Consider the following 17830-nt stretch of genomic DNA (forward strand, 5'->3'; position numbering starts at 1 on the left):
GTGGTGCAAGAGGCATCTCTCAGGCAATGATGCGTAAAGACACAGGGATTTTTTAGTCAATCGCAGGAATTAGGTTTAATGCTTTCTACTAAAAGACTTCATACCCCAGATAGCTGACTGCTATCCACAGAATCTTGGCAGCCAAGCAGATTGCTGAAGCTGAAATGAGGAAGCTCTGTTAAGCAGATTTTCGTGAATGTACAAAATGCTTTATTTGTAAAGCTGCTTTTCTTTGCTACGGTTTAAAATGCTTCCTGCTTCTCCCCTTTTTTTTAAATCTCTCAGTTTGATCAACTCTCAGTCTTTATCAAAATTACTTTCCAAAAATGTCCCTTAAAGAGCCACAGATGAGAAATAAATGCTCACCTCATCAAAAAATAAATGTGTTTCTTTTCTTTTTTTTTTTTTTAGGAATAATTCTAAACATATCAATTCAAGAGATTAAAAATGATCCCGGTCCTTACAAAAACTATACAATACACAGAAAGACATGAAATACTTTACCATTATTTGGAAGTTCTAGAGGGCTACAGACACCGGTTTTGGTTCTGCTGTTTGGAGAAGAGATCAGTTTCTCAACGAGAGACGCCGAGATGGGCTGAACTAGCAGAGACGTGAGGTTTGATCGGTTTTGTCTAAAGCTTCCATCTGGATCAAAAAGAGAAGGGAACAGAAACCTTAGCCAACAGAAACTAAAAACACTTCAAAAGACATTTTTTATAAATGTCCATTTAAAATATGGACCATATGCTTATCTGAGTTCATTTGTTTATTCCTTAGTTATACTCTACTTATTAAAGATGATCTGAGGTACTTCAGTCCAAATACTATTATGTATCCTAGAGAATGATGGCAGATTGTACACACATCTCCTTCCATTCTCCTACAGGACTCCACTGGAATGACAACAAAGGAATAAAAGAGTGTAAATCCACAAGGGCTGACCAAGAGAAGGGACAATAGCAGTAAGATTCTAAAAGCCAGAGAGCAGATACCTAAGTGTCAACTGATGTAACAGACCCAAAGAGACCAAAACCTAAGCGAGCAGAGAGTAAGCTGAGAAGCAATGCAGTTTGTACCATAGAACCCAAAAGGCTTAGGAAATGGTCACAGCACCTACCTATTAAAATATGGGTAAAGGAGGGCACCTTGGTGGCTAAGTTGGTCATGTGCCTGCCTTTGACTCAGGTCATGATCCCAGGGACCTGGGATCAAGTCCCACACTGGGGTGGGGGGTGGGGAGGGAGTGTACCTGCTCAGCAGGGAGTCTGCTTCTCCCTGTATCTTTCCCTGCTGCTTGTGATCTCTCTCTCTCTCACTCTCTAATAAATAAATAAAACCTTAAAAAATATATATATGGGTAAAGGAGGGGGGAAACAGGAGAATTTGATGAAATTCTGATTGTGAAGTTCTCCCTTCATGCCTTCAATCAAAGAGTGCCTATTCTTCCCCCCACTCCCTCAGAAAAGTGCAAGGGAATGCTGAATAGGGAGGGAGACACCAGACACAGTGAAGATGGGGGTATCTCATATTTAAAATGGGATGGTCTTATAATTGCAGAGACTCATCAAATGTTTTACTGTCTTAGTGCCCAGAATCCTTCCTTCTAGGTAGGGCAATAGGATGTTCACTTGTAGTAAATATGACCAGGTCAATGAAGACTATATAAAAATACTGAAAATCTGGAAGATTACAATAAAACACCTCACCAGAGACATCCTATGTTAAACTCCATCAATCAATAAACCCCATCCTTATACAGAATTTAAAAATCAACTTAACTTTGCCATTCTCAAGTAGGCACCCTTAGCCAAGGACAATCCCAAAAGGGCACACATGCATCTGAGCTTATGAGGAGAAGAATAAGGAGGTCAGGAGGCTCAGGGAGGGTCGTCTCCAGGAAGACAAGGAAAATGGAAAAACAAATGTGTGCTAATGTATTGAGAAAATATTTACAATAGAGATCAGACAGTTACCACCTGAGGAGCTTCTAAATACATAGAAAAATAAGAAATCTAACCAGTATACAACCTTTAGCTTCAGAGGGAGCAGAAAGTTGTTCAAAAAAGAAATGTAATCATCATACAATGTGAATAATATTTACATAGTCATAATAATATACATAATGACACACACACATACACATACACACACACACACAAAGTGATACTCTTGGAAAAAAAAAAAAGGGACAAGTCAGGGGTTGATGACCCATGGAGACTTGTGAAAGCAAACTAAATCTTTATCATCCATAGTGGTAATAAATAAAACTGGAGAAATGAATTCAACTCATAAACATGCTTTTTGACATAGAGAGGTAAATATAAAATGCAGGGAATGACTAAAAGTACTGAAATAAATCGAGCATTTGCCTTTGGGAGAGAGAAGAAAGAGAAAATATAGGGAAGGAGCGGAGAAGATGAGATTTTTGTAAACTAACTTTGTAGAATTATTTGAATAGATTCATCTCTAACTTGGAGAAAGACAAAAGTTAAATAAAAATAAGGAAAGAAAACTATGTAACAGAAGTAAAAGAAAAATCCCTAAGTACTCAGAGTAAAGAGGATGGAGAGAATAAACCAAACTGTGCTTAAGAACTAAAAAAATACGTATTCAGCTGATATATTTATACTGACTCAGAGAGGAAATACACAATGGAATGACTCTCTCAAGCAGCCAAAACGTCTGTGAACACAGAGCTTTATTTTTCAGAACTTTTATTAGGGAAAACGATTGCCGAAGGTTTTCTCAGAATTTAATTTGATAGGACTGCAGGGGGTGCAGAGCTCAACCAGACTGGTATCCAGGCTCCAGGAGGCAGATTATAAGTGAGAAAATATGTTACAGAAGTGTTTTCTTAATTTATCATCTGGAAAACCACAAGGCTAAAAAAAAAAAAAAAATGATATTTAGCTTGAGCCTATGGCATCCATAGCAGTCATGGCTTGAAGAAAGAATAATAAAGATTTAAGCTCAGGATCAGTTCTGTTATGTAAGCACGGTGCTGGTTGAGTAATCCAGTAACCCCTTTTATATGGATATATGACAGTGCATTTTGACCACAGTGTAGTTCATTGCTTCCTAGCCATTTTCATGTCATAGGACCAAGAGTGGCTATATAATTTGCAGGGCCCAGAGCAAAATGACAATGTGGGGTTTCCTGTTCAAAAAGAATTTTGAGACAGTAACAGCAGAGCATTTAATCAAGGGTGGCCCTTCTGAAGGGGGGCCTGTGCAATGGTGGACATTGCATGCCCCCAAGCCAGGCCCTGCAGGGCTCACACGGCACAAGATGCCATTCAGCTCACTGAGAAAAACTGAAGGGAATTTTCACACCTCAAGGAAGCTGTTGTCAGCCTCAGGTGACCAGCCCTGAAGTCTCTGCTGCTCCAGGTTGCACCCGGAGCCATAGTGGTTAATATCTCACGGCATAGATGGTGTCCCTCAACACACCAGCTGGAAAGCTCCAATATACCCCTCGTACTCTGAGAAGATTGATTTTCTACTACAGAATGGATTTTCTCTGTCGGCCATTACCTACAGGAGCTCTAGTGCATATGGGACAGTGAGATAGTATTTATGAGAAATGTGCAATCTGTTATTTTGATCTTTTCATGGACGTTAGGTCCTGATACGTTACCAACACAAAATGAAACTTCTTAAAATGCTGCATGATCTCACCCCTCCCCTGATCAAATGGAGGACTCTGGTTTGCCATTCAAGGCTCTTCACAATCTCAGACCTTGTAGTGTGAAGGTTATTTCCTACCGTTCGTCTCCATACATTTTATGCTAACAGATAAGCTGTTCTCCCACATAGTCTGCGAAGTACGCCCTCCATGTTGTTGCAAAAGCCATCCCTTCCCTTTACTAGCTAATCGCCTGCATCATACTGTCTGAACTTCACACTTCCTCCGAAACCCAACTCAAAAGCCACTTTCTACACGAAGCTTTCTCTGTTGCCCTCTTCTTACTATATGATATTTCTGCGCTTTTTTGTAGTGTTTGTCGTTTCTAATTAACATTAGCATTTACATTTCATACTTATCACTTTATCACCTTGTTTCTCCTCTTTAAACTCTAAATTCCTTGAAGACGGGGCACCTGGGTGGCTCAGTGGGTTAAAGCCTCTGCCTTCGGCTCAGGTCATGATCTCAGGTCCTGAGATCGAGCCCCACATTGGGCTCTCTACTCAGCAGGGAGCCTGCTTCCTCTTCTCTCTCTCTCTCTCTCTCTCTGCCTGCCTCTCTGCCTACTTGTGATCTCTGTCTGTCAAATAAATAAATAATAAAATCTTTAAAAAAAAAAAAAATCTATCCCCATCAACTCACTGGTTAACTTTGCTGTAACATTATCTTTTGTGTGAAAAAAAAAAAAGACTATCTCCATAATTAAAATAATCTGAGATGTATTTATCTGTTAATGAAACAATCAATAATTGCATTTTTTCTATAATTCTCTATCAGGCATATGAAACAATATATTTAAGAGTTAAATATGAGTGAACCCTAAACCCTAATTGAATGTATTTAAATCTTTGCCTTTTTTTTTTTTTCTGAATGACTAATAGACTTGCATTAGTTTTGAAATATCTGAAGTGGTTCATTAATTTTTCACCTTCAGCTTAATGGAAGTTTGACAAACAGTTCACTTTTGAGAGCAGATAGTAAAAGTAGGACTTTATAGTATACTAAGATTAAATTATGGCTAAATGTTATTTTTTAACTCATTTATTGAAAAAGAGCTGAGAATTTTATTTTCTTGCATTATTAAGAGGCTTTGAATAAGAGCAAATACATACACCATTTTTATTCATTTATATTTTAAAACACATTTATGAACTATAAGGTATGTGTTGAAAATCAGGCAGATTGTGTACCTGATGGAAAGGACACCATACAGAAAAGAAGTGACATTACCTCTTAGCTCTGCAGCTTTTATTTTTATTTTTTTTTAAGATTTTATTGTTTTGAGAGAAAGCGGGAAAGAGAGAGATAGATCATGGGGAGGGGGGCAGAGGGAAAGGGAAAAACAGACTCAGTGCTGAGCGGGAGCAAGATGTGGGACTCAATCCCAGGGCCCAAGAATCATGACCTGAACCGAAGGGAGACACTTAACCAACTGAGTCACCCAGGCACCACATCACTTCAACTTTTAGATTATAACATAGATATCATGCCCTGTTCATTGTTTATGCCTACTAAAGACTGACAATAACTTTTTGTTTTTGTTTTTGTTTTTTTTAGTAGACAGTTCTCTCTTTATGTACTTGTTGCAATCCAAATAGAGATCCAGATCAATCCATGCCACCAATAATCCAATTCCCAGACACAAGACTACGTGCATGTAGTGGAAAGAGGAAACAGGACATAGAGGCCCAAGTTTGACTTCCTCACTGACTCACTCTGTGAAATGTAATGTATAAACAATTTCACTCTACAGGATTGTCATCCCATCTACTATACTCAAATAACCAAGGTGACACTGAATGGCCTTCATTACTTGGACTTCATGAAATAAAAGGGTATTACCTTAGAGGCTGACAGCCTGAACCACAGTGGATGAAACGCAGAAGAAATGAGGTTAAAAAATAAGTGAGAAGTTTTCTAATTGCACATATTTATTAGGCTTTTCATTATGCTTTTTCAAATTGTTGATGCCCTCTTCAATCATACCTGGTTAGGTGTCTAAAGAAAGCATGAATACTCTATTACCTGCCAGCTGCTCTTTTTGTATGGCAAGATGGAATTCTTTTAAATTCGGCTGAAGAAGTGCATACACCCAAGCATCGATAACCCAAAGAATATCAAAAAAGATAAGTCTTCAGAAACCAGAAATCTTAGACACTGGGATCCTCAGATTAATGCACCAAGAAGTGAAATAAGGTAAAAAATAATAATAATGCTGGCAAATAAAGCAAGAGGAGCCTTGTATGGATCAGTGATGATAACGTGCTGTCATTGGAAAGGATAGTACAGTTTCCAAGCTGAGGAGTGGAACTCAACCCCTAGCACAGTGTGTGTAAACCTAAGATCCTGCTACATGAGGGAAGCATAGATCCTACAGACTCTTTCTATTCAGCATATGTAGTCCTGGGACAAGCAGCACAGGCACAGTCTAGGAGCTCCTTAGCAATGCGGAATCTGAAACTCCACCCCAGACCTTCTGAATCTAGATCTGTAGTTTAATAAGATCCCTAGGTGATTCCTATGCACATTTGTTAAGCACCGGCCTAAATCATTATATATTTCTCCACAGCACAATTTACATGATTTTCATGGCAACGAAGATAATAAAAATCAGGATGAGGAAGAAAAATAAATAAATAGTAGCTTGTGTTTGCTCACCTGCCCCCAAATTAAAGAGGACAATAGCCTTTAACTGTCTCCATAAACCCCAAATCAACAGTTTTTCTCAGAGGCTCTTTCAAAATGGGGAACAATGCCTGCTCTCGCATGCTATTACTAAATAACAATTTTAGATTGGACTTGGAACACTTCTCTTTGTTTTTGTCCTTTCCCCAGAGATAAATTTGGCGATCCGAGATCAGAATTACATTAAGCACTTTATTTCAGCCACGAGTAAATATTACAATAGCCAACTGATTTGACTTCTTTTTCTGTCCCCTTGGTTTTCAAGTATTGTAATTCATTATAGTAGAAGACTGACAAACGTAAAATGTAAATACTTCCCACTTGCCAGCGAACCAAGCAATCAGAGAGCTTATAAAGCAGAGATTTTTAAAAAGACATTTTGTGCCGCACTTTTGTAAAAAGACCCAGACGGCAAAGGAACAAGTTGATATCAGTGATGTTATCCCAGAATACCTGATTTGACTTTCTCCAGAGAACTGCCACTTTGACAGAAATCAGACCATTAAATAACTGGCACAAATGTTCTTTCATTTTTATTTTAGCTCACCAGATTTACAGTTATTTTCGAGAAATGACCAGTGTGCTAAATTGGCTAGTCATTTTGTTGTCCTTGTAGATACAACTGGTCTTTTATAACTTCAGCATCTCATAACCTGCTGGTTATGAATAGCACCATCTCCCCTCAAGGTAGTCAAATTCAGTACTGTGTTGTTCAGGTTATTATTAAAAAGGAAATCGTTAACACTTAAAAATGTGTTGTGCTATGTAGATTTCTTGGAGCTCATCTGAGTTCTCTGTGTCTCTATGTGTGTATACATATGTACATACATACACACATAGCCGCATATACCCGTACGTATATATTTTTACAGTATAAGATGTTTTCACTGATAATTTTCATAACTAGAATAAATTAGTATTTCTTTAATTAACAGCTATTTCCTGCCTACCCTCAAACTAATATAAATTGTAGGTCTAAAAGCTGGCCAATGCTGGGGCGCCTGGGCGGCTCAGTATGTTAAGGGCCTGACTCTTGATTTTGGCTCAGGTCATGATCTCAGCATTGTAAGATCAGGCCCCGCCTCACGCTCCCTATTGGGCATGGAGCCTGCTTAAAATTCCGTCTCTCTCCTCCTCCCTCTCACTTCCCCCAACTCCCTCCCTTAAAAAAAAAAAAAAAAAAAGGTGGCCAACGCTAGTTTACCCAACTCTTATATGTCACTTACTCTGGGAAACTAACATACCCACATGTAAATCCTTGCTCAGACATTTGGTAAACACTGCTTTTTTTCTAATTTCCTTTTTTTTTTAAATTTTATTTATTTATTCATTTGACAGACAGATATCACAAATAGGCAGACAGGCAGGCAGAGAGAGAGAAAGGGAACCAGGCTTCCTGCCAAGCAGAGAACCTGATGCAGGGCTAGATCCCAGGACGCTGGGATCATGACCTGAGCCAAAAGCAAAGGCTTTAACTCATTGAGCCACCCAGGCGCCCCTCTAACTTCCTTTTTAGTTTTTGTTCACTGACCAGAGTATAAGCTTCTTGGAGACTGATTCACTGTTATATTCCCATGGCTTAGCCCACTACGCAGTTAAAAAGCAGCATCATTTGGATGAATGACCAGACCAATGTTCAAGTGAATAATTTTGTTCTGTCTAATCATAAATCTAAAACTCATGACTCATGATATAAAACTTGCAATCACAAAATCCTAAAACTGAAGACACGGATGGTCTCATCCTCATTTCATTGGTCCTCTCTTAAGCTAAGCATATTGCCATATTCCATAGTAATTATCACAATATTTTAATGCTTAACTCACATGTTACAAAAAGTCATAAAGGGAATAGAAAGTAATACACTCATTTATAAAGCAAAGTGTCTGTACAATCTAATATTAAAAGATCATACAGATTATGTAGAGTACAATTTTATTTAAAAAATAATACACAAGAAAAATCTGTTAATATTGTTAATATTTATATTAATATTTGTTAATTTAATCTGGACTCTCTCTTTCCAGTTAGCTTATTCCAAATTATTAATAATGAATATGACACAGGCTCACAAGGAGCTAGCCACTTTTCTCAATACTAAAGACATTTTTTTTAATGTATAGATATGGAAATTCAAGATTTGTATTGGTAAAGTGAAATTATTTGAGGGCACCTGGGTGGCTCATTTGGTTAAGCAACTGCTTTTGGCTCAGGTCATGATCCTGGAGTCTCAGGATCCATTCCAGCATTTGTCTCCCTGCTCAGTGGGGAGTCTTCTTTTCCCTCTGGCCCTTCTCCCATCATGCGCTCTCTCTCTCATTCTCTCTCTCTCAAATAAATAAATAAAATCTTAAAAAAATTATTTGGGGCAAAGGACTTTAAAATATAAATTATCATCATTTTCTCCCTTCAAACAAATATGCTTGGATTATTTGTATATTTGTGGCTATGCAAAAAACATTCAATTAAGGAAGAGTTTTTACTATTGTATTAAAAAGTTTTGTTTAATATGCAGTAAAGTGAGGTGATATGCTTCATTTTGGCCAGTATATAGGACATAAGCATAATATTTAATTAAATTGTTAGTTGATATCTGGTGTGTCCTGTAATTGAATTTATCATTACTTAGAGAATTATGAGAATATATTTTTATAAATAACTTACATGGTTTTTCATGACTTTATAACACACCGATAAATTACTTCAAAGTCCATTCGTATATTTCAAGTAGATGGTGGCCATAATTAACATGTTCTCCAAAGCATTTTTGTACTCTGATCCTTTCTACTCAAGAAACAGCACTTCCTTTGGCATAGGGCTTTATCTCACTGAATTTGTATTTATAAATTTGCCATTTTTAAAAGATTTTATTTATTTATTTGGCAGACAGAGATCACAAGTAGGCAGAGAGGCAGGCAGGGAGAGAGGAAGGGAAGCAGGCTTCCTGCTGAGCAGAGAGCCTGATGCTATGTGAGGCTCCATCCCAGGACCCTGGGATCATGACCTGAGCTTAAGGCAGAGGCTTTAACCCACTAAGCCACCCAGGTGCCCCAAATTTGTCATTTTTAAACGAAAATTTAGATATACAATGGCAGTAGTAATATTCAGATGTTCACAAATATTTTCTGAATTCTATTTCAGAGGAATAATTGATTATATGAGAACCAATTTCCCATTCCCTGAAAGTCTAAATATTTCTATTTTTTGTATTTCTCATTTGTCTAAGACTATTTCATTTCCTAAAGCACTCCAAGAACATGAACATTTGGAAACAAACCATAAACTATAAGAAAAGCAAACTAAGAGACAGATAAAATATCTAGTTTGTTCTTTACTTCAAGGAGAGTAGTCTAGATTCATAACTGGAATAATTGGCCATCTGCACATTACATGTAATATAAGCAAAGCAATCCTCTTCAGAGGCATTCCCCCGAGAAGCTTCCCATCTCAAACTTGAAGGGTACGAACATCGGAATGATTTGCAAAGGTTCTCATTTTAGGAAAAGTGTAGTTTGCATTTTTCATAAGATAGCAAATAAATTGTGTGGATGGGTTTTGTTTGTTTTTTGGTTGTTGTGAAAGTATGCAACCATTAATTTACAATAAAGTTCTTCATACCAGATTGTAATGAGAATGAATACATTATTTTATGAGGCTGATTAGATGAACAGGCAGAAAACCAATGCTTTATTTCTGGATTTACTTAGTTTTTTAGATATTTCTGATAATAAAAGTAGAAAATAATTAACCCTTGCTATTCTGATATCGATGTCAGATTAAATGAGCTATCACATATGCAGTACTTTCCAGATCTTCTTGCTTCTTACGGATCTTCTATTTTTGACATGGAAACACTGACACAAGAAAGGGACACTTGCCTTGAGTACAAAGACCAATATCTGGTCCTTACTTTGCTTCTACATAGGAAGTCACTCTGGGAAAGTTTTTCACCTCTTTTGCAGTCTTATATTCATCATGTATACAATATCTAAGGACTTCCATTTCTAAAGTTTTGATTCTAAACTTGTCCATGAGCAATCATTTAAGTAAGTTAATAGTTCTCTCCCTAAAATGTGTTTCAAATGGCTGTATGGTACTTTATAATCCAGACAGGAAATTAACTGAAATATTTCTCATCTTAATGTTGAAAGAGGCTCTTTGTATTTAGATGGTTACATCTGACTTTGAGGTGAATATCTCTCTGCTTGTCCCTCTCCCTCTCCTCCCTGCCCCTACTCGCTCTCTCTCTATCTCTCTCTCAAATAAATAAATAAAATCTTTTAAAAAATACTCTATTATTAATTCTTCTTTTGAATTTATATATGTGGGAATTTTCTTACTTAAAAGCCATATAATCTGGGGTGCCTGGGTGGCTCAGTGAGTTAAGCCTCTGCCTTCAGCTCAGGTCATGATCTCAGGGTCCTTGGATCAAGTCCCGCATCAGGTTATTTGCTCATCAGGGAGCCTGCTTCCTCCTCTCTCTCTGCCTCTCGGCCTACTTGTGATCTCTGTCAAATAAATAAATAAAATCTTTAAAAAAAAAAAAAGCTATAATTTGGTGAATGTAATTTAGCAATTGGACTGCATGTACATTTCCTAAAGTATTTTATGAAAGGAGACCCAAATTAACATTAAAAAAACCCTAAAATAATCCTTTGCCTATTTTCTTATTAAGGTAAAGTTTTTCATGTACTGAAAGGTTATTTCACTAAATAGTAACTCTTCTTTGAAGACACAGCACAGGCTGTAGCGACACAGTGAGAGCCATCGTTATGCTTAGTATAGTACTAATGGTCTAGTTAATAAGCATGGGCATTCTATAAGGACAGCAGTGGTGTCTTTGTTAGTTCTTGTATGTAGGATTTCAAGCAGCACTGGACACAGTCACCTTTTAAAAGCTTTTTCATGGTAATGGAGCTTTAACAAAATTCAAAATTAGTGACTTTGGCCTAAGTTTTTTTTTTTTTTCTAGCTTCTTCATTTAATATTCCTAAAAATCCAATGATGTAATATTATACCCTGCACTATGTACCAAGTACCTTTCAGGTCATTTTGAGTCAATGTTATGAATGTTGTTGAAGAGGTAGAAAATGAGTGGGATCTTAAATAACTGGAAAAGAGAAAAGTCAAAAAGTTATTCCAGAGCAAGAATAGAACCCCTTCAGCAACTCTACTTCACTGCATTTTTGTGGCAGTTGGGTTGAGATTGGAACAGAGATGCCAGATCTGGGAGGGAACAGATGATCCAAAATGTCTGGCTTCATGACTAGAACTCATCAGTGCATGGAAGAGTTTCAGGGTACCCAGAAAACCTATGGTCTTCATTGGGGTAAGTGAAATGAAGAGGCTTCAGGGGGCCTGAAGAGAATTGATATATTAAAAATCAGGGAAAGACCAGTATCTGAAAAAGACAGTGATGAATTCAGTGGAAGCAAAAAACTCACTGCTAATGGGTGAGTAGAAAAGCAGGGTCCTGTGACTAGTCACTGGTTAGTATGTCAAAGTTTGGCCCATGAAGCAAATCTCCTTGATTCCTTATAAGGAAATAGAAGTAATAGCAAGAGCACTAAAAAACAATTACTAGAACTGTTCTCTGTACCTCTGGTGTCCATGGCTTTGACATGATTTTTAATACAATATGTAAGTTTCGAGCTATAAAGAAAATGTGCATAAGGGAGATGATTCCAGGCAAAAAAAAAAAAAAAAAAAAATCAGCATGATGAAATGGGCTGTGGCAAGAAAAAACAGGTGTCGAAAGGGAATGGCAAGTGGTTAAGCTTAACTGGAGGTAACAATTCATGTTGTAGATTAAGGCTGAAATTATAGCATCCTTGTTGAGGTAGTGAACAAAGAAGCATGGGGAATATTAGGGAAACCCTAGGGACTTGGATAGGGTTTTAAGCAGAGAATTGGTTCCATGAAAGTCGATTTAGAAACACTGATCTGAGAGTGATATTCAGAAAACAACATGCCAGGAAAAGGGAATACAATGAAAACAACAAAAATGGATCCCCTTTTTGCCAGACACAGAGCTTGCATTCAGTGTATAGCATCTCATTCCATTTCTACACTTAATACATGATGATACAACTTTTCAACCTAGTTATTGTGATTTCTTTTTCACTGAAATGACTCTGAAGCTCAGAAACTTTGAGAAGCTGAAAGTCATAGCTGGTAAGCAATAGAGATGAGCTCAGTCTGCTTCTTTTAGACTCTGAAATTAAGGGTCTAACACAGAAGTGTTAGAAGCTATAGCTGTTTCTCAAGAAGAATTAACAGCTGCACAAATGAGGATATGTCTAGAAGTAGGAAGGTAAAGATTCATGTAAAAAACCTGGAAAAGGGGACGCCTGGGTGGCTCAGTTGGTTAAGCGGCTGCCTTCGGCTCAGGTCATGATCCCAGCGTCCTGGGATCGAGTCCCACAAGGCTCCTTGCTCAGCGGGGAGCCTGCTTCTCCCTCTGCCTCTGCCTGCCACTCTGTCTGCCTGTGTTCACTCTCTCTGACAAATAAATAAATAAAATTAAAAAAAAAAAAAACCTGGAAAAGTAGAATTGTCAACACTTGGCAACTCACTGAACAGAACAGAGGCAATGAGGTGACAGAAGCAGCAAGTAAGGTTTCAATCCCGGATGTGTGGAAGAATGAAAGTCCTATTAATGACACGGAGATAGCAGGAAAACTGTCCTGGAGGTAAAGAAGAGTCAGGATATTTTAAATAATTATATGTAGTGCTTGGCTTCATTGGACAACTACTACTTTATAAATAACAGTATATAAAATAAACAAATAAAACATAAATAAATAAAAAAGTCCTCCTCACCATTCACATTATAGTTAACCCCATTGGTTGTTTTTCTGAACACTTTGCAAATGCTTGCACAATGACATCCTTTAAAGTGTTGTCTTCCAGGCAATAAAGTGAAGACAAAAGCTGCCAAATATCTAGCTCAGGCTTTCGGATTAATGAGAGTGCCCATAAAGTGCTTTGAGCTCCACAGAAGAATAGGTACAATATAAATGAGCCACATTATTCCAGTGACAAATACTATCCATATACCGTCCAATAAAACTGAAAAAAAAAATGCAATCTCTAGTTGTTCCTTCTGATAGTGCATATTGTCCTGCTATCACTTATTTTCATTCTTTTGAGGCTCCCATGGAAAAAAAAAAACAAGAACATTTCTACTTAATGCCCAATTTGTGGAGTGTACTGAGATACACAAATCAAACAGATAATGGGATATTCTATGCCTACTTTCTCATAGTACCTTTGGTATAAAATGAAGAAAAAGAGCAATGCATTTACAAGGTTGTTTCAAAGAAAATATAAATCATATGAAAGCAAGATGGGTATTTTTAGAATGTTATGTTCAAGTCAAGTTCATTTTTCAATACAAAAGAAGACATCAACTGAATGCATACTTTCTGCATGCATTCAAAATTTATTTGTGCTATCAGAAATTTCAAAATTATTTTACATTTTAATAAAATATCAGTGACATACTAGATTATAGGATCACATATTATATATCTATACAACAAAGATTGAACCAGCATTGATATTAAAATTCAATAGTTCTCCATAAGCAACAAGACATTCTAAAAAATTAACTAATGTCACACTAGTTCCATGCCATAATATAAAGATTCAGCATTCCAGATTTCTGCTTTAGTTATTGACAGAAAATGCATAGACTTTTAAAACATAGTTACAGCAAATTTTCATGACTCCACCTCTAAGCTAATCTTATGTTTAGCAATGTATGTAATATTGAGATGGGACAATCTCAATGGGGAAGAAAAATGTGTAGAGAAAAAATTACAGTTATTCATTGAGGTTACCTCTGGATAACAAAGATATAAATAAAATATAAATAGAATGATAATATCAGTGAAACTCATCCTGATGTTAACTAGAAGACAAATGAGAATTACAAACAATTTAGTTAATAATATGAATAGGAATTAGAACAAAAATACTAAAGATTCTCTTCAACAGTCAGATTGAAATGTCTAAGTTTTGTACTGAGTACTTTCAGTTAGAGTATATTTCAAAATAAAACCATAGAGGCTTTTAAAAAGTCTTCATTGCTTTCAAGTTCCCAAATTAACACACATATAAATTTTCCACACACCCACACACACACACACACATATAACACACATATAACTCAAAGAATAAATAACATTTATAGTTATTCCAAAATTTACAGTTTAATTACTAGAAAATAGTGTAATTTAGATTAGTGGTTCTCAGGACATGATTCAAAGACCAAAGAATATAAAATCAGAATATTAAAAATGAAAAAAATCATAAAATGATAATCTACATTTCTCTTTTGTAGGTGGGACTTATATTTTTTAATAACCTAAATAAAATATGTTAATGCAATTTGATTACAAAAACAGGAGTATTTTCAATTTTTTTTTAGAGGGAACACATGTGCATAAAGCTAAAGGTCATTCTGATCATACCCCACTTTCAGCCCTCCATACCACAATCCCATATATCTTAAACTTTATATTCCTTTCATATATATAAAATTTAAAAAGAATTCTCCTTTAATCAAATAATACTGTAATATACATATAAATGTGCTATTTCTTTTCACTCAACAAAGATGTCTTAAAGATTTTTTTTCATATAAATTTGCAGAGATCTATTTTGTTCTCTTTGGGTACTGCATAGTATTTCATAATCCTAATATTCTATAATTTATTTGATCAATCCTAAATTTTGCTACTGCAGTCAAAACTTTCATGAATATCCTTGTTCATATATCCACTTGTAGATGCGTGAGGATTTCTGTAAGGTTGCTATGGAGAAATAGGTTTTGGGTGAGAGAATATGTGAATTTTTAATTTTAATACTTACTGGTAGATTGTCCTCCCAAATGACTAAATTTATTTTCACACTATTAGCACTACATGATAGGACCCACATTCCTTCTCCTCCTCAAACCTTCTAAGCAAGAGAAAACACATATGTGCAGGTCCTGAATTAAGAGAGAATATGGTGTATTTGAGAAAGCAAAAGAGGTCAAGTATGACTGGAATGATGTAAAAGGAGGTCTCAGAATCATGAATAAGATCTTAGGGCCTGAAAAAGATCTTGCCTTTATTTTCAGAGTACCTTAATAAGTTAGGTCTCTCTGTTGCTCCAGAGGATAGTGTACATAATAGTCTTTTCCATATTTGTACCTCTCAGAAGTCTTCTTAACCATCTCCAACTGTATTGTCCTCTCTCCTGCTGCCTCTCCAGAGGGAACTAATAACATGAATTTGATTTGGTTAAGCCCTTTCAACCATACTCTGTATTTTAACATGTCCCCTTAAGCAATCAAAATAGATCTCAAAACAGAGTATGGAAAAAGTCTGTTGGAAATACGTATATAGAGCTATCATGTATGAATGCATTTTTTTTTTTTTTTAAGGGAGAGCACATGTGCATGGCAGAGGGAGAGGGAGAGATAATCTTAAGCAGGCTCCACAGCCAGCATGAAGCTCAACCCCTCAAGGCCCATCTCATGACCCTGAGATCATGACCTGAACCAAAATCAAGAGTCAGATGCTTAAGTGACTGCACCACACAGGTGCCCCATGTATGCAAATTTTAAAGAACAACAGTATTAAGTTTAATATAGGAGAGTGTAGCATGATCAGACTTGGAGGTTTAAAAGTTTTTTTATAATATATCAGCATAGATTGGAAGTTATAAGAGACAAAGCAGTGAGACCACTCAGGAGGCAGCTGCAGTTTTGCAGGTGAGAATTAACGCCAGCTTTAACCAGGGCAGAAACAGTGGAGATGAACTTAGAACTTATGCAGGAGGCAGAATCACTAAGACTGATCGCAAAGTGGTAGGAGTTGAGAGAGTAGAGGGAACTTTCGGATTGTGAGTGCTGGTCAAATACTTCTCACCCTCCACATAGTTAACTCCACTTAGTTAACTCTGGGGTGAACTCCTCAATTTCACTCCCACACCTAACTGTCCACTTGAAATCTCTCTGCCTTCCTGACCCAATATAAAATTTCTGAACTGGGGGAAGATTCTGTTTTATGCTATGACAAGTAGTAGTCATTGGTCTAGTGACTGGGCATTTTGTTCTTCTGAAGAGAAATGAAGTCTGAGATCTTTGAGAAAATCCATACTTTTATACTGCAGTAGTTATGCAATTTTTCATTTCAGTATTATATATCAGAGAGTTTTTCTTTCTCATAAAAAAAAAAATTGTTGAGTAACTCATCTTCTAGCTCTATGCTAAAGCTACAGTAGAGACACAAGTCAAGCTATATGCCACCATGGAAACTATGGTCAAGTAATCAGGCAGTTTCTAGAAGTATAGGATGCAAAAATGGGGTTGAAAATTTGGGGGATGCTGGAAATGTCCTATATCTAAACCTAATTATCACACTGCTATAAACATGAAACATTTAGTGATCTATACATTTCAGATAAGTGTCCTTTATGCTTTTCATTGTATGCATGGTTTCTGGGGTAGGTGGGGGGAGTAAAAAAGATTAGGCAAGAAAAATAATTCTCCATAAAAATACAAAGTTTATATTTGAATGTGAGAGGGATTATAAATCCATGTTTCTACAACTTCCACTCTACAAATCCAAAAATGTACACAATACTATGCAAAAGTGAATCTAATAGCATGAAGAACATTAAGCACTATTTGGGTATATATGAAAGTAAACTAAATTACTTGAATGTTTTTCTTTCTGAAATGAGAAGTATAAAAGCAGACAAAATTAGAAAATAGGTCTACTGGAAAATGCTAATGAAATGTTGGTCATTTACTCTGAAAAATAAAAATCTAATATTTTTAAGGGTATGAAATATACATCAAATAGAATGATGAGCTACTGAAAGAGAAACAAAATCATTTCGAGTTATCAATACCAAGGACATTTTTGCCTGCCAGTGTTGTGAAATCATATTTGTGCTGCCCTATAAGTTTGGTGACATGTTTTATAATTTTCTCATCTGAAGGTAATTTTTAATATATACATATATATTTTTAATTTATATGACATGTATTTGCCATAGATCAGCACTTACAACAGTATATGGAGAAAGGATAATAACTCATTTAATACATGTATCATTGTTTCAGAAAGAATACATGAAAAGAAATTCATTAATGTTTAGAACTTTTTTAATTTCCCATTTCCTAAATACAAGGTGTTCAGGGTGCTTAAAGTGTTGGAAGCACAGTGCCTTAGCAAAATGTTACGTGAGAAATAATCACAGAAAACTGCTAGAAATAATAATAATATAATAATTATAATAATCTACTTCTTTCATAGGCTAATTATTTCATCAGTATTAATTTTTAAAAATAATATCTCAGAAAATGTTCAAAGTTGATTCAGTAGCTTGACCCCTTCTGAGACCTAAAAGTGGTAAAGTAACTGGAAAGTAATATATATTTAAGAAATAACCTAC

General features: G+C 36.1%; 1 protein-coding gene across 2 annotated transcripts in view; it reads right to left on the bottom strand.

Moving 5' to 3' along the window:
• LOC111148153 (N-acetylated alpha-linked acidic dipeptidase like 2) overlaps nt 1–17830 on the bottom strand; it is a 1315835-nt gene that overhangs the window by 352226 nt on the left and 945779 nt on the right. For both annotated transcript variants that reach the window (XM_022504603.1, XM_022504596.1), the window contains one exon: nt 505–648. In XM_022504603.1, the coding sequence (XP_022360311.1) occupies nt 505–648 (144 nt within the window). The remainder of the gene's footprint in view (nt 1–504; nt 649–17830) is intronic.

Source organism: Enhydra lutris, unplaced genomic scaffold, assembly GCF_002288905.1.
Source record: "Enhydra lutris kenyoni isolate GAN:26980312 unplaced genomic scaffold, ASM228890v2 scaffoldscaffold2, whole genome shotgun sequence".
NCBI lineage: Eukaryota > Metazoa > Chordata > Mammalia > Carnivora > Mustelidae > Enhydra > Enhydra lutris.